This window comes from Ruditapes philippinarum, unplaced genomic scaffold (assembly GCF_026571515.1).
Source record: "Ruditapes philippinarum isolate M1 unplaced genomic scaffold, ASM2657151v2 ctg489_1_1_1_1, whole genome shotgun sequence".
Lineage (NCBI taxonomy): Eukaryota > Metazoa > Mollusca > Bivalvia > Venerida > Veneridae > Ruditapes > Ruditapes philippinarum.
This window is the reverse complement of record NW_026863918.1, coordinates 246,971-263,972: the sequence shown is the minus strand read 5'-3', so window position 1 is coordinate 263,972 and position 17,002 is coordinate 246,971. Positions and strand designations below refer to the sequence as shown.

Here is a 17,002-nt window from a genome sequence, read left to right as displayed (position 1 = left end):
CGTTAGGCCACAAACTATACATGCTATAAAGTGACCAGTAAAATAAAACATCCATGTTTTGCCAGCGTTTAATTAGATATGGATTTTCTATCTATGATTTTTGTCATTTCATTTCAAGATTATTTTTTTTATTTTATGACAAATTATAAGAGGTACGTTCAGCCCGTCATACTTAGTATGAAGTAGGTGTATAATTTTTACTTTTGAGCCGTGAAACTTAACTTGTCATTCATCTTTCATCTTGTCAAGTTCCAAACTTGGTGTGCCGGTGAGTGACGGAATGGTTACAGAATTTGTCGTTTGGTATTTTATTCTACCACCACTCGGGGTTCACATTTAATCTACCAGAGACATACAAAGGTGAGACGTAAATACGATTTGTAAATAAATTATCTCTACTCTGTCAATATGAATGCGATCCACTTTCAATATTTTTCATACTTCGGGATTTCTCTTGTCAAACATATTTAATTGTCGTCTGCAACTAGTAGATTAACGCTCTTACCCGCTGAGTTCCCTATAAATGTATGTAATGCCAGAATGTAACGTTGCTTCGGAGATGAAAAAAAACTGAATTACATACATGTATAAATAATAAAACAGCCTTTAACAAACATGCACCTTATGACCTGTATATTATTATTTATAAAAAGATTTTAAAATCTACAGGTTGTTTGGCCCTATATAAACGGCTGTTTGCAGTACGATAAAAATAGATCTATGACATCAGTATAGAGCCAGACCAGCGGACAGACTCCCGTATGACCAGGCTCTGTGCAGCTGGCTGCTTTTAAATTAACAATGCTAAATATGTAAGCCCAGTTAAGCTAATATTGGGTTGTTCTTAAGTCAAAGACAAGTTTTAATTGTGTTACTTTGGTCAATACATTTCGGTATTTTGTGAAGAAAAAAAATGGAATGTTATTTTATAAGATACGTTACCATGGTAGCATTTTTCGATCAGTAATTTTAAGCAACTTTAAAGCAACATAAACATTTCACTTCTTTTAAAAGAAGAAAGAAAGAAAAATAAGAAAAAACTAAATATTTGACATTAAACTAAATACAATTGGGACAATTGGGACAATTTCTGCTCATTTTGAAAAATAATGTGATGTTTCATTCAGGACAATATATTTGAATCTTAAGTTTCTTGCTTGTATATTTGATAATGTTTTTTGGAATTTTTCTTAGTTGCAACGATAATGTTAAGGTAGTACTTTCTAGTTTTACTGATAAATGAATACCTTATGTGTCCTTCCTTGCGTTCTTTCAGAGACACGAGGACAGGTATCTGAGCAGACGACCATCCGTCCGTAAGCTGTCTTCCAGCTGGATAGATAAATCCAAAGTTACTGGCGAGAATCGAACCAACAGCGGTGAGGGGCAAGTGGTTAATAGTCTGCAACTCTAACCATTCGACAACAGAGACCCTAAATAATATATTCACCATTTATAACTTACTGGGATTTGCGTAAAATTAAACAAGAATCCTGAAGCACGCTGCTTTAATGACCGCTTATCGATATGAAGAGCAAACTTTGTCAAAACTAACATCAAAGTTTTGCAAAACGTTGAACATTTATTTCTCGGGGTGACAAGTAACAACGTTTTGTAATTGCCTTCATTATCAATGCCTCGTCTTTACTCGCACCAACAATGTTTCAAAATCAATGACAAAATAGTTTACATGTCGTCTGATGAAGTAGCAGACGAACTTTTAGGACTTTTTGTTTATCATATATTTCATAAATATGCTTTTATAATAACATTGTTTTATCTATAAAAATGTAACTAAGAATTCATTTGATTGCACGAATAAAGACAATGATGCTTTAAAAATACATGAAAACAGCCTGTCAATAACTTCTCTGATATCATTTTGTATTATTGTTTTATTGTAAAAAATGTCTTACTTTTTACCTATATTATGTAGTAATGGATATATGCCATAGGTAGTTTTATGAAAAAAAAAATATTTAATTGAATTGCATTGCATTAAAAATACATTTTATACATTATAAACAGAAAGTATGACGTTAGCGTTTTGGGGTTATTTCATTTATAGAATTGATGGTGATGCAAAAGTTAAACTTAAGTGCGTTCATTATGTAACGTTGTAGCACGCGTTATACATAAATTGTGACTTAGAATTGGTCTTGGACTTGCGTTCAGTGAACGCCGCCTTTCCTTGTTGATCTCTTTTTTCATATTTTGGAGTATGTCAATACACATTTGTCTCGTCTGATCGCAGTTTAATGCTAGTAAAAGTGTGCTTTGTAAGATTATACGAAAAGAAGAAATGTAAAAAAAAATGAATTAAAAGGGTGACTTTTTGTATCTTCGAGCTCACCAAGTGCAAGAGTCGTCTTGTTTTCGCCTCTGGTCGTTTTGATAATTTAGTATTTGCGACCAATGATTTGCCTTTTCACATATCCATATGAAAAGCTGTAATTCACTCCAATCAACAACTGTGTACATGCAAATTTGAAGTTGTATTCAATATACAGACTACATTTCCATATAACAGACTAACTAGTATCATATTCCAGTCCAAATTAAATACAAGTAGAGAAAAACTGTAATATTACTCAATATGCCAGTGACAAAATGAATATTTCTGAACTGGCCACTGATTTAAACAATACCAAGAATTGTATCCAAATGCTTCATGTATGCCACATTTTCATACGAAAAAAATCTCCAAACGTTGTCAAAAAGTTAATTTTTTACATGCTATAAGAACCATCCTAGCCTCATCTATACCTCGTGCACTAGACGAGTTTTCATTTTTATATTTACAATCACGGTTGTGGCGAAGTCAATAAAATGGATTTTTTTCAGTACAGTAGAAAGTTATATTTTTTATTGAACAAATACTGTCAATATATATCGTATTTCAAACGTCGGTCGGTATAGTTTGTTCAGCAATGGTAACTATTGTATGTAAACCATTGCTTTATCAGAGAGCATTATGTGAGAAAATATCGTACATTCATCCGAATGTGCTCCTGCTAGAAAGTTAATGAATAGCTGAAGACAAAACCTCTACGTATACAAATGAAATTAGTATTTGCGCACCTGTGAAATATGAAACTTTCGTCGTTTGTTTAAACATATCTCCGCAGGTAGTGGGTTTTTTCACTAAATTGAAGCGTTGTATATAACGCCGATACATCCGAATGTACTTTCAAAAAACACATCGTATTCATTTGTGCCGAGCCTTTCTTCTTTTGGTAATAATGCAATTAAAAGTAAATATTTGTCAAATTATATAGCGTGTATATTCCAAATAGGCGTACAGGTAAAATAGAAGGTGTAAGGTCGCAAATTTATCAATATCATTCAAAGTGAAATGTAATATCAAAGCAAAACTTTTATTATCAATTCATCAGATTTCATGCTACAGATGTAAGATAAGTTATTCGGCCTGGGAGTTCCGTATTTGAACTTTGTGATGAATGTTGACCTATACTAATGCGGGGAGCTTTTTTATTGTGCGACTGCCATAGAAGGAGTTACGAATAAGAGATGGCATAGACTCGACAGCTGGAATTATTATTTGAATACCTACACTATCACATTACACCGTGAATACAGCGTATTTTGAGACGCCCTGGAACATCTCTTACATTGGTCTTAATTACATGCTCCGAATCTATTCTTATACTGATACACAAATCTTCAGTCACATCTTTGAATATATTTTTCCCTCTGACTCATCATTAGCTTCTAATCAGACTTTATCTTTCACGTGATGTCGAACCTTTCCGGATGTTACCTCGAAATTTCCATCCTAACATGCCTCCAATTGAAATGTTCACTGTACCTTTGGAGCTTATCTTGAACATCCTCTTGCAAGCCCCTCACGGATAGTCAGTCTGTCAGAAGCATGACAGCAGAGCAGAAGTAAAAGGTAACAGTACAAAAAAGTTCAATCATACATGTATATATAACAGTAGGATATTATCCTTGTGTTTGACGTGCGTGTATAACAGCGGGACAGATATCCTCTGTCATGCTCGTCATAAACAAATCCATCAGTGTACCGTAGGAACAGAGTCGAGGAAATAGACCGGCAACCGCCGCTAACGTTCTATCTCTATCCTGTGGTTTAATGACACTTTTAGGATATAACCAGTATTGGCAACAAGATTTGGGTATGGTATGTCACACTAAAATTTTACTACCAACCAATCCCATATTTTTGTTTTCGAAAAAAAAATCCAAACAACTATATTTTATATTGATATAGCTGGTATCTAATACAATTTGGCTGAAGTTTATGTTAAATTTTTTTATCTACAAAAGACACTATTTGACACTATCATATCTTGCTGTGCAGTGGTCATTTATTTTCTAATATAGACCTTCCTTGAAAGTCTGCTTTCGGTCACATATAGGTATGTATATGAAGATTAACAAAATGCTTAGAAAATTCAGGATGCATTTTGAACCAAGACTTGCAATATATAAGTAAATCCCTGTTGACTTTATTGAATATAATCAGATGTTAGTGCATTGTCTAACACTTAAGGCGCACTATAACCCTCTTATGTACTACAACTATGTTGCACATATTATAGTATTATAACTCATACAATGAATTACATATCGACCTGTACAAAGTTGTAAAGATAAAACATGTTATATATATAACATCTATATGTGTCTTTCATATCAATATAGATGTACGTCGTCTGCACGCTTCATTGCATCATGTAAAATTTTACCAATTACTTGAAAAGGCCCATTAGAGGCTTAACAATGGAACGGACTTTTTTTATTGTATATTGATGTCCTGTAACAGTTAAGAATATGTAACTCATTGGCCATATACATAAGTCATCTTTTGTTTTGGTTGGTTTTTTTTCCTGTTTTTATTTTTGGCATTAAGCATACCTATAGTGATTTAGTATTTTGTGAAGAAGTCAAAATACCACTTTGTTTACATTTTGCTTCCTTTATCACAAATCATTTACATATTCAACGTCATTTTCTCTAGGTGAAAGGCATCTCACTCTAAATCCATTATTACAACATTATAAAAAACATAATGGTCTTTCCATAGAAGGACCAAATGTATCAATTTCTGGGGCTTTATATGTCTAGAGATGATTTTATATACATTTCTTTAAATATAGTATAGCTATACCTTAACTTCTATTGCAATGTGTTGTTGTTGTTGTTGTTATCTTCTTATTCTTCTTCTTCTTCTTCTTCTTCTTCTTTGCTTCTTCTTCTTATTCTTCTTTTTCCTCCTCCTCCTTCTTCTTCTTTCCTATTTCATCCAACAGTTTGTAGTTTTACATAGCTATCATCCTCATCGACAGAAATAATGCAATACGTTTGCACGAATCTACGATAGCTCTTTTTCTATATAAATCGAACTACCTTCAATTGATTTTTCTAAATAGATCGAAGTACCCCATTATATTGATAATTCAATCTTGATTTATCTATAGTCGTAAGTACTTTATATTGATTATTCATTATTAGATCGAAGTATCTTATATTATATTTTTCAAAATTATAAATTTCAGATCGATAGTAAATCCATGTCGGTCTTATTATTCATTTATGATTAAAATTCTATAGTAAGGAGTTATATTTTTTGATGTATTCAATTTTACCAATTCGAAAGTTTTGTCGTTTATCATAGATTGTCGTCTTTCTTATATTGACTTTAATTTATAAATCGAAGATCATAATATTTTATTTATAATTCGAAGGACCATATATTGATTTCGTTTATGAAATGACGTATCTAATTTATCAGAGTGCGAGCGACCGAAAAACTAGCCTACTGCAGTATGTTACCAGTACAATTGCGGACAAGAAAGCATGCAAACTGTTTCGTCCAAAACGGTCGACTGCATATATCTTTTGGAATTCTTATATTGAAATACCTTTGATTAAGAATGGATAGTTCCAAATTCTAAGTAGGGCAAATCCATTATTGAAATTTAGGAGGATAAAAGATTAAGATGCACAATGTTTATTTTACTTATTTGTCAAAACATATTCTCTCAAGTAAAACTAATTTCGAGTTATCTTGTTGTAAGCAAATTGTTATCACTGTAATTTACTCTTAGATAAGGACAAACTTAATGTTATATGTATCTCACGTGAACTCATGTATAATAATATAGGTAAATAGATGTTAAAAGTTATGTTATATGGTTGATAATATGGTATGCAATTTGTCCTGTCGACTCTGCTAGTCATTTATAATTTGAGCCGCGTCACGACAAAACCAACATAATGGGTTTGCGACCAGCATGGATCCAGACCAGCCAGCGCATCCGCGCAGTGTGATCAGGATCCATGCTGTTCGCTATCAGTTTCTCTACTTGTTATAGGGTTTGTAAGCGAACAGCAAGGATCCTGATCAGACTGCGCGGATCTAGCTGGTCGCAAACGCACTATGTTGGTTTTGTCGTGACGCGGCTCGTTTCATTATCAATTGATGTCGTCTGCCACAATGACAAACTCTATAATGTAGAAGGAACGCCAGGTTGCATCAGTTGAAAATCTACCATTGTATTTTAAAAATGTTCATGATTTTCCGCGTAAATTATTGAAAGTAGTCTGAATATTAAATTTGCGGGTGAGAGTTGTTTGTGATTGACAGCAAAGATTGTTTATTTGCATACTTATTTTTATCTTACAAAGTACCATCAATTTGTAGTTAATTAGATACGAAAATTTTCATCATTAGTGTTGAGTGACATCTACACAACTTTGACAGCATGTATAAAATTCATTTGTACTTTGTTTGCCATTTACTTTTAAAAGTGTAATCTTCATGGTTAATACATCCTTAATTCCATAGTACTAGTTAATTTCGTTTCTCAGTATATTTATGCAAGATGAAAACATTTGTGTTGTAAAAAACAAATATGCTGGCATGCATGTATAACTGACATCATTAGTGTACCAATTCTATTTGTACTTGGCAAAAAAAATGCTTAAAAAACGAATATGAAGAGCGCGGACTTTCACATTATATAAACAGGTCTACTTCCTGTTATCGCAAGAAAGGTACAAATTAAAATATATAGGCTCCCAAGTAAGGTTCAGTGATCGGAAGTAATATGTGCTTTTACTCGCAAGACAGGGTACAAATTGAATTATGTAGGCTCACAAGACAGGGTACAGGGATTTTGTTTATATACTGTGACATTGAAAACAATGTTTTCCGCATGATAAAAAAAGAGTATTTTATTGTAAATCATTCCACCAGTGTACTAGTATATTGCTTACTCAAAAAAAATTCTGTCCATACAAAGAAATTAAAACGTGTAATTTTTTATCTTAACAAACACGGCGTCTATAGAAGTCACACTTCTGTTATTTGAAGCTTTAATGCAGGATACAAAAAACTTCGTGAATAGTTTTGTAGTATTGTTTGTTGACATGCAAATATGACTGGTTAACTGACGACTTTTTTATGGCATGGAAATGTAGATACAGGTCATTAATTAATTGTGACCGTGTTGCGGTACTGCAAGTTCAATCCGGAGGAGAAGATGCGCTACATTCCCAGGTCTATTTTATCTTCATACATAGTCTAGTGTGACTGGAGGATGTACAGGGTCCAAGGTTATAAAAAAATTCTTGTGTTCTATGCTTAAACTCAGATCTCAGGTATTTGATTGGTCAGACACCAGCACCGAATGTATATTAACCAATCAAATACCCATGCTCTAGGGTCTGAACTTAGAGAATTTCTTTTACAACCTTGGACACATGAACATCGTGTCAGAAATTGGAAATGCTTCACAAACTATAAATTTAACAGGAACATTAACCGTCTACTTTGAGCCAACAGTAAATCGACATAGCCACTTTTGGCCATAGTATTTTTTTATTTTATTATTATTATTATTATTATTATGGGTTTTACATCGCACCAACACGGTATAGGTCATATGGTGACTTTCCAGCTTTACTTGTGGAGGAAGACCTCAGGCTCCCGTCCGTTCATTATTTTAGGCACAAACTGGCACCTTATTAAAACACTGACGTTCCGTAAGCTAGCTGAATAGCTTTCTCAGCCATATTACTTCTTAACTGATTTACTTAATAGAATGGTATTTATTTGGTGTTGAATGATGCTTTTGTATGAGAGGGTAATTCATGTTTTATATATAACGGGTTCCAGTAATAATGAGTTTAAGACTTCAAGTATATTTTAATTCGATAAGAGAGGCCAGGAACCAGGATCGAATGTAATTAAAACATGTTACAGAGTCTCCCAAAAAATATAGCGAATACGAGGTATTGTACAAAATATATCTGATCACGTGACAGAACAGGGTAAGTATTTCGGCCTTTTTGCTATAAACAACTTACTAAAAGCAACCACACCTTTCTGTGTACATGCAACTACAAAATACACTCCTAGTTCACAAAACAAACAAAGAGTAATATCTTTAAATATATTATTTATTGATTGTCATATCATATCAATAAATGTCTTAAACATATAAATTATACAATAAAACTGGAACATAAAAACAAGTAATACAAGTAATATATTCCACGGTCTGAACAACAAGGAGTAAGCTGTACAATGTAAAGAGACAAAAGGGTCCTCCTGCACGAGATTTTCGTGCATTTTTCAATAACTTACGAATAACACACGAAATCTTCGTGCATTTTTCAATAACTTATGAATTTCACACGAAATCTTCGTGCATTTTTTTCCCAATAACTTATGGATTTCAAATGAAATATTCGTGAATTTTAAATACATGTAAGTTATGGATTGCACACGAAATTTTCGTGCATTTTTCAATTACTTAAGGAATGTACACGAAATCTTCGTGCATTTTACAATATTTGTTCTCACTTAGTAACATTCAGTCTAACAAATTTGAAAATCGTGATGAAAAAAAAATTCTACTTCAATTGTTGCTGAACAAAATGGTCCTCGTAAACTGTATGTATTTTGGCATATATAACTGTTTAATTTCGAAGAACCTAGTTATTAAATGATTTTTTTTCAGCTCAAAATTCTTAGGTTTTGAGTGTTATTTGCAAAAATGAACACATCTTTCTTTAGACATACACGAACATGGAGATAAAGTCTGTTTATCGTTAGAAAATAAGTAAATAATAAATACATAAAAACCGCCTACATATAAAACTTCAATGCAGAACTTATTTGGACGAATTAGTTTCTGTGTAAAGAATAAAATATATAAAGCTGTATGAAGTAATTCATCTAAAAAAAGATATAAATGCTATTGTGAAAGATATGTTTATTTCCTGGTCACCGTACACATTCCGTAAATCATTTTCAAGCAAAAAAAAGCCGTTCTGCAATAATCTGGCTTTAACCCTTTAATTTTACTGAAATTGATAATTGCAAAAAACGAAGATCAAATTGTATTTTACACCCAAACGTTGTTTAAAATGAACAAGCGGTCATGTTTTACTAGTGACAAAGTAACAAACATATTTTTTCGAACTGCCTTGAACATTGTGATAGAAAAACCTTTGGAGGAGTATACGGGTTTAGGAAATGTTGATAATAAACTAACCTAGTACATTAAAACATCCCTCAATGCAAATAACTGCATCGATTACTTTCATAAATTGTCACTTTCGTCCTTTGTGGTGTTTATAACTTACACCCTTCCCTATGGTTGGATTTTATAGCACGTTGCGCTTGTGCAAACCCATAAAGCCCAGCTTTTACGAGCGTTTAACTTGGGAAGAGTAAACATTGATCAATGGTGACGGAAACCATGAAATCCTTTTAACACATTTTTAGTAAATGTCTCCGATGTCACGTCACCATGTTCTTCCACTTAGTAGGTATGGCGAGCCCCCATTCATAACAGCCGGGGTAGGGTAATTTATGCTGTTATATATCCCTGACGTCGGTGATGACAACGATGACGATGAAGATGAGAAACAATGCGTAGATGAATTAGTAACTGATGACATCGTGTTTCCATGTATGGATGGGGCAGTGTTTATCTTGGCACTAGACGAACCATGAACATGAACAGGGCTTGAGCCAGTATGATTATGCGATGAGGAACTTACACGCGCCTGCGCATGCGCAGGTTGTGAATTATGAGAGTCAGTATTTCCGTTTCCGGAACAGGGTTTTCCATCTTTGACTAAAACCGGAACTGCCACCTTTTTAGGCGAATTTTGCGAGTTCTGAGATTGTTGCGGTGAATTTTCGCTCGCATTTGAGCTTGCACTAGAATCTAACTTATCTTTATCTTTCTGTTGACGCTTGCACTTATAACGATGGTTCTGAAACCAGATTTTAACTTGAGTCGGCGTTAGATTGATCATGCTGGCTAGATGTTCTCTTTCTGGCGCCGAGAGATACTTCTGCTGTTTGAATCTTCTTTCAAGCTCGTACACCTGAGCCTGGGAGAAAAGAATCCTACGCTTCCGGCGCTGCGTGAGAGGGAACTGCATGGCCTTATTATGATCCAGACCTGGGATTCCCATGGTATTCATGTGGTTCATCCCAGACGACATTGGTGACATGGCGCACGAGCTCTGACCACTCATCAGACGAGAAACTGTAATGTAAAAGGAGAAATATAGGTATACGATCATTTGCAAAATGACATAATTATGTTGGAATGCAATTTATTTTGAGAATAACCAAAACATTTTTGTTTCCATATAACATGTTATGTTATGTTATTATTGTAATAAGTTTACTTATTAATTATATAGTGAGTAAATATTTAGCATTCAAAACGAGAAAATTCATATTGGAATTTCTTTTCAAATTGATGAAAACCCCTTTTTAATAACTGTATCAATTTTAAGAAAAGTTTTATTAAATTCAATGTAATACACAAGTTAAAAAAAGATATTAGTTAACAATTCAAACGATTATTTTTATATCGATTTTATTTTTTGATATTTATTTTATTTGTTTTCTCTGGAACACCTTGTTTACCATTACAGCAATAGCCTTAGACATTTGTATAATTACGTACGTTGTCAAATCGGAAATTCAAATTAAAAGCTTTTAAATTATTATTTATTAATTCTTTTAACATGATAAATATTTCTCGGGTCCTATAATTTCGTTCATATACTTGAAGTATGATTTATCATAATCTTTATATAAGGCTCGCTTTCTGCGGTTTTTAACATTTTATTTGCCTTTCTAGATATACTTGAGTAGGAACGCCATGTTTATTTTTTTATTCTCATAATTTATTTATATTCTGAATAGGTTGATTTCTGTTAAACATTCATGCCTTGGTCAAAAGTAACGTTCGTATTTTCTTAACTGTTAACAGATCTATTTCAGGAGGTCATTCTGATATGAAAATGGGTAGGAAACGCGAAGATAAAATTTGTATTATTTATTCAAATGATATTTATTAAATACAAAATACATAATCTATAATATTAAACCAGTTTGACAGAATATTAAATGATTGGCTCCAGGTACAGGTTGTCCCTCGCCCTTTGACTCTAACGTTCGTCACAATGCAAAAACAATTCAATTAAATTTTATTTCATTATTCCGTACACTGTTAATATCTAAAACAAATTAAAGTCAATTTCTATTCAAATCGTCAACTTTTCCTATATTACAACAATATTTTTCTAGTACATGGTGCTAATATTTTTCCAAGCGTTTAAACTAACACAGTATGGTCAAACGCGCCGCAAAACTATTTTGACAACATGGCTAAAGAGAAAAATCGGAAAGAAAAATGTTGTGAACAGGTGGCACAGGCCTTAAAGCGGGGATTAACCTGTTGAAAATAATCTTAACACCTTCTCTTATTTATTAGAATAATATTTTTCGGGATCGGATTTTCCTTATAAATACATTGATTTCTAAATATTCTCCAATCCGATTCGATGTTATTTAATTGACACAATGCAATATCATATTATTCCACGTTTGTACTTGCAAACTATACTGATTTATAAATATAGAACCACGATTGCTGCATTTTCTGTCCCATTCTATAAATAATATACATTAAAAATGTATTATAACATGTTTCGGAAAGAATACATAAAAAAAAAATTTCAAAACATCTATGTATTTCGTTAGTTGATTAATTAATAATGCAATTTGACCTTTTCCTTGAAATTAACCCTTAAAATATGTATGGAATACACTCCCTCATCCATTCCAAAACAGTTTTGATTAACACTGGTTAGTTAATTTTCTGATTTAATTAAATTAAGAAACCCATCTAATTATACAGTATGCCTATCAAAGAAAATGCATTAATATAGGCCTGATTCTAAAAACCTTGTACTTCCAAATTTATAATTGTTTAATCGGCATACAAATTGAACAAGAATAGCAAAGGTCAACGCGTTCAGATTTGAAATATAAATACAAAAAAGAAGGTGTATATTTAAAATTCTATCAAAAAGGTGTAATTATCTCTGCGTGGTGCTTTCATTTCCTCTAACAGTGTCCAATTTCTTACTTTATTATCAAAATGAAAGTGAAAACGTTGGCATTCATTGATAATGTCAATTCCTAACACTAGACCTCGAGAGAAAAAATGGTCTTAGAGATCGCTTTACAAAATGTTCAATTCTTATTTTAATGAACTGAATTAGAAAAAAAGACATGTTTGTGACGACGAAAATGCGTTAAATACTCTATTTTTACACGGGTTTGGATATAAAACTGTACATTAGAAGTGTAAAGAATTACATCATCAAAATAATAAAGTTAAGAAGCCACCAGTGCAGAATCTGGTTCGAAATGCACGAGAGTGCGCACTGGCCTAGCTCTGTACTGGAGGCAATAAATTGTTATCATCATCGTTGTCGTATAAATGTTAACATGTAGGATGACAAAAAAATAGAAGCTGCCTTTCATTCCATATTCCCGTTTCGGGTAATATAAATTTAGAAGTAAAACAACAAGAACAACATAGATTTCAATTCTGAAATAAACATTTCCATCAATTTCATAATAGCTGTAACAATCTATTGCATAGGTTTTATCATAGAAACCCTAAATAATTTTTGACACTATTCTAAAAAATGAAAATGGAAAAAAGTCTATGAATAAATTAATAATAGTTTCCTAAGTAATTGCCCGTAAACAAAGGCAAATTTAATGAAATATAAAAATATAATTATTATATTTTTGACTGGTACTTTTTACTCAAAGAATATTTCGTTCCGATATAGGTACAGGCGTTTGCATGTCACGTGACAAAAGTAGTAGTACACTTTACGTCATTCGTCTGATAATATCTTCTGTCTAAAAATTATTCCTTGTTTTCTACAATACTAGATTGAAATTAGAAATATTCGATACATACTTGTTTGAAATTTAGACATGGTATTATTTGAAACGCAACCGGAAATGTCATTATATTTTTGTTTTGTTTATTTCAACAACAATTTGCTATCTTATCTCACTTTTTTTGGAGTGTTCTTCTTTACTTTAATTTAATTTAATTCATACACTACATGGTTCCTCTCATTTAACAAAAAAAAAAATAATGGCAAATATCTTATTTCTGTAATTATATCTTTTAATTTGAAAGATCCTGGTTTTTAAATTCATTAAAAAAAACTTTAAATTTCACTTAGGAAAAAAGAAGGGAAAAAAGAATGTTAATCATTATGAACAAATTGATATCCTTAAATTTTTATTTTGTTGTGAGTGAATATGTAAATAAGATAATAATTGTATATGTTTTTGTTTAAATTTAAGCGACATATAGGTATTTATTTATTTTACATTTTATATTTTATTTTTCATTTATTATTTCACAAATTTTGTTTCATATTTGATACCGACAACAAATAAACATTGACTTGACTTGATAGTTGACTTGCCTTTTTTTTCAGGTTTTTTTTCCGATGTAAGGAAATCTCTAGTCGAAATAAAATCTGTGTTATTAACTTATCAGGAATGAAAGTCACTTAAAGAACCTATAAATCAGTTGGTCATGTCATAAATTGCTCGTGAAATTCGTTTAAAAATTGTATTTAAACAAAATGGTCTGTAAATTTTATTTTCGACTCTTTCTTATTATTTGAAGTACAGAGACAGTATTAGGCACTGAGCAAGTTATATCACTTTAAAAAGATATCTTAACACCTAAAAAAATGATACCGTTTTTATAATATACAATTATCATTATACGTTCTGTTTAATATTATATTGAAAGTGTTTCTTTTTATATACATTTAAAGAAAAATGATATTTTTGAAAGTGTTTCTTTTTATTCATTTAAAAGAAAATTAATATTTGTGAAAATGGTGCTACATTTAATAAAATCAAATTAATCGTTTTAGTGTTGTCTTACTATTTCATTTATACAATTATTATAACATCATGAAAGATTAGTGTTTTTGTTATTATTTTGTTTAAAATATACTTTTTAATGATAAATTTAATATACATAATATATAATAGGCATTTATTAAATTACAACTCGTGCATTTGTCTAAATTTACTTATAAAGATAAATGTTTCTGCATAAATTTTCATTATTTCCGATCTCATGAGCAGCAAAAAAACAATCTTTGCAATTTTTGAAAGGAAAAAACACACGAAAAAAATCCCCTATTTTTGTAATACGAAGCAATTTCTTTCAAAACCGATAAAGACATGTATATGTTAAATAGCAGGAACCGTTCTATTTGTTCAAACCGCGCATATCAAATTGTTTTGTTTATCCAACAAATGTCTTTATCTGGCAAACTTGCCTAAACTTTGGTATAACTGTAATCACTAAACGTTTATATTCGACTTTGGAGCCGATTTCATGTTGATCAGGAAAACAGTACTTGAAAAAGTTGGGTTTTATCTCCCGAACCCGACTTGGGCTCTCAAAATTTGATGGGTGACACCTGCATGTATACATAGCGTGACCTAAGCCGCCCTTTTTGTTTTAAAGCCTGGTTCACTCCAAATATAAAAAAAATCGTCATCTTAAATACCGTGAAATATAAAGGGTGTTTTTTAATTCCTTTTCCCTTTGATTTTTCTTTTTGAAATGATAAAAAGAAGTACATGCACGAGAGAAGGGCATGATAACTGAATATCTTATAAATATCTTTTTATTTCTTCAATTCTTGGACAAAAGTATTTATTATTGTTTTGTCCCAGTTCAAATAGATAATAATATTTCTCCCAGTGCATTCTGTTTCAGAGACAACGATTCGCACGTAAACTAAACTTAATGTTTAAATCCTATAAGTTAGTAAGTGAATAACATTTTTATTGTTGTTTTTTTAGTTCATTCATTCTAATAGCTAGTTTTATATACATACATAAATGTATAAGTTATATTTATCTATTTGTCAATTGAGAAATGCGCTTTATTATTAGTTAGTGAACTATTATAAATATATATATTATATATATATTCTGGTATCAAAATTCCCAACTCGGATGCATTTCTTTGTTTTTTTGTTTTTTACGTATTGAATAAAACGATCTATATACATTCATATATCATTTTGCACAAGTTAACAAGGGTAGTTAAAAAGTCAAATGTATGCCGACGTTTACCCATACTTCAATTTTATCATTTTCTCCTATACATTATTTATCAAAGTTTACGCATTTCGTTTACAATCAAGTTGCGTAAAATCAAAGAACTTTACAAAACACCATTAACAAAATATTCAAAATATTTGTCATTATACACATTACCACAAACTATATTCACTCAATAATCTTTGCCAAATCTTTTTTATGACCATGATAGATTGTACCGATACAAGAACATATTAGATATATTAAAAGATACTTACTTGTGAGTCGGTGGTCGGGAGATCCGGCATTATACCAGTTCGTGCCATTCCTCATCATAGGGTCGGTGTAGTAATCCCCACCGTTACAATACTGAGACGTGAAGCTCGGTGCGTGATGGCTTAGCGGTGGCACATAGTTGTGGTACGGGTTTGTCACCGGCACACTCATGGCACTCATACTGTTCATACTTCCAACTCCAGTCTGAGAACCCGAGCCGCGATAAGTGTAAGCCCCAAGGCCCGGGATTCCTGTCTCCCCGAACGTCGTTTTGCGTAGTGGTAAGTTAAAGTTAGAAAAGTTTTGTAACTCCTCAATGGGGTTCAAGATATCTGTCACAGAAAATGGTGTACTATGCTTAGGACTGACGGACATTACGTCCTTAATGATTCACACTCAAGACGCGTCTCCAATGTCACTTTATCACTATTCCGTTTTAAGTACCTCGCTACTCCAAGAACCAATCTACATCTTCAGCATGAATATAAATGTCGCAATTTTTTCAAGTCCTCCAAATTATCACCCGAAGGATGTATGCGCACGCGCAGAACGGGTATCGAAGTATCTGTTTCTGCTAAATCCCTCCTTCTCCGGATAATGGGCGGAGTCTGTTGACAAATCGCTATCTGCCAGCAGCTTTATTATCCTTCAATAGTAATAATGATGACAATTTATAAGCTTCTGTAGGCTTCCGCACCGCAGGGCAATTAATACTTTGAATTTTGACACCAGATCATCCACTGCTAATTTTTAATAATCAAGAAAATGTGATTAGAACTTGAAATTTTTTAAAGCACGTCCGAAACAGTCAATGACTGAATTAAGATATAAAATTTCAACATTTAAACGTTGCCTTTTATACCAGATTAAGGAAAAAAGCCTTGAAGTAAGGCGATTAAAAATATTGAAGGGGCGTGGCTTTGAGTCTTAAGAGCCGGGTGGTGAATATTTTTTTAACTTTTGAAATTATTTTAAACTCTTTGCTTAGCTTGCCAACTTTGTTATACCAGAACCCGCCTACCTCCACTCCCGGGAAGCAAATATACCTGCATAACTAAATTTTCAACCGTTTAAAGCAACTTAACATTGTGTCGTTTTTGTACAATAATTTAAGCATTTCTTTTAAAGATACAATACAATGTACTTGAAAATTGAAAATTTTGGTAATATTATTAATTGAAATGGGTATGTTTGGGCTTATATTCAATTGCATAAGTCATTGCGGTTGTATGCACATATGAA

The 17,002-nt window shown here is 32.1% G+C and overlaps 1 protein-coding gene across 1 annotated transcript; it reads right to left on the bottom strand.

Moving 5' to 3' along the window:
• Positions 1 to 8,433: 8,433 nt before the first annotated feature.
• On the bottom strand, positions 8,434 to 16,574 carry LOC132723835 (homeobox protein Nkx-2.1-like). The gene is made up of 2 exons (XM_060708627.1): positions 15,763 to 16,574; positions 8,434 to 10,559 (listed from the first exon to the last, which is right to left on the bottom strand). Exons 1-2 carry the CDS (start codon positions 16,133 to 16,135, stop codon positions 9,805 to 9,807), a joined length of 1,128 nt encoding a protein of 375 aa, XP_060564610.1. The 5' UTR covers positions 16,136 to 16,574; the 3' UTR covers positions 8,434 to 9,804.
• Between the last annotated feature and the right edge of the window lie 428 nt (positions 16,575 to 17,002).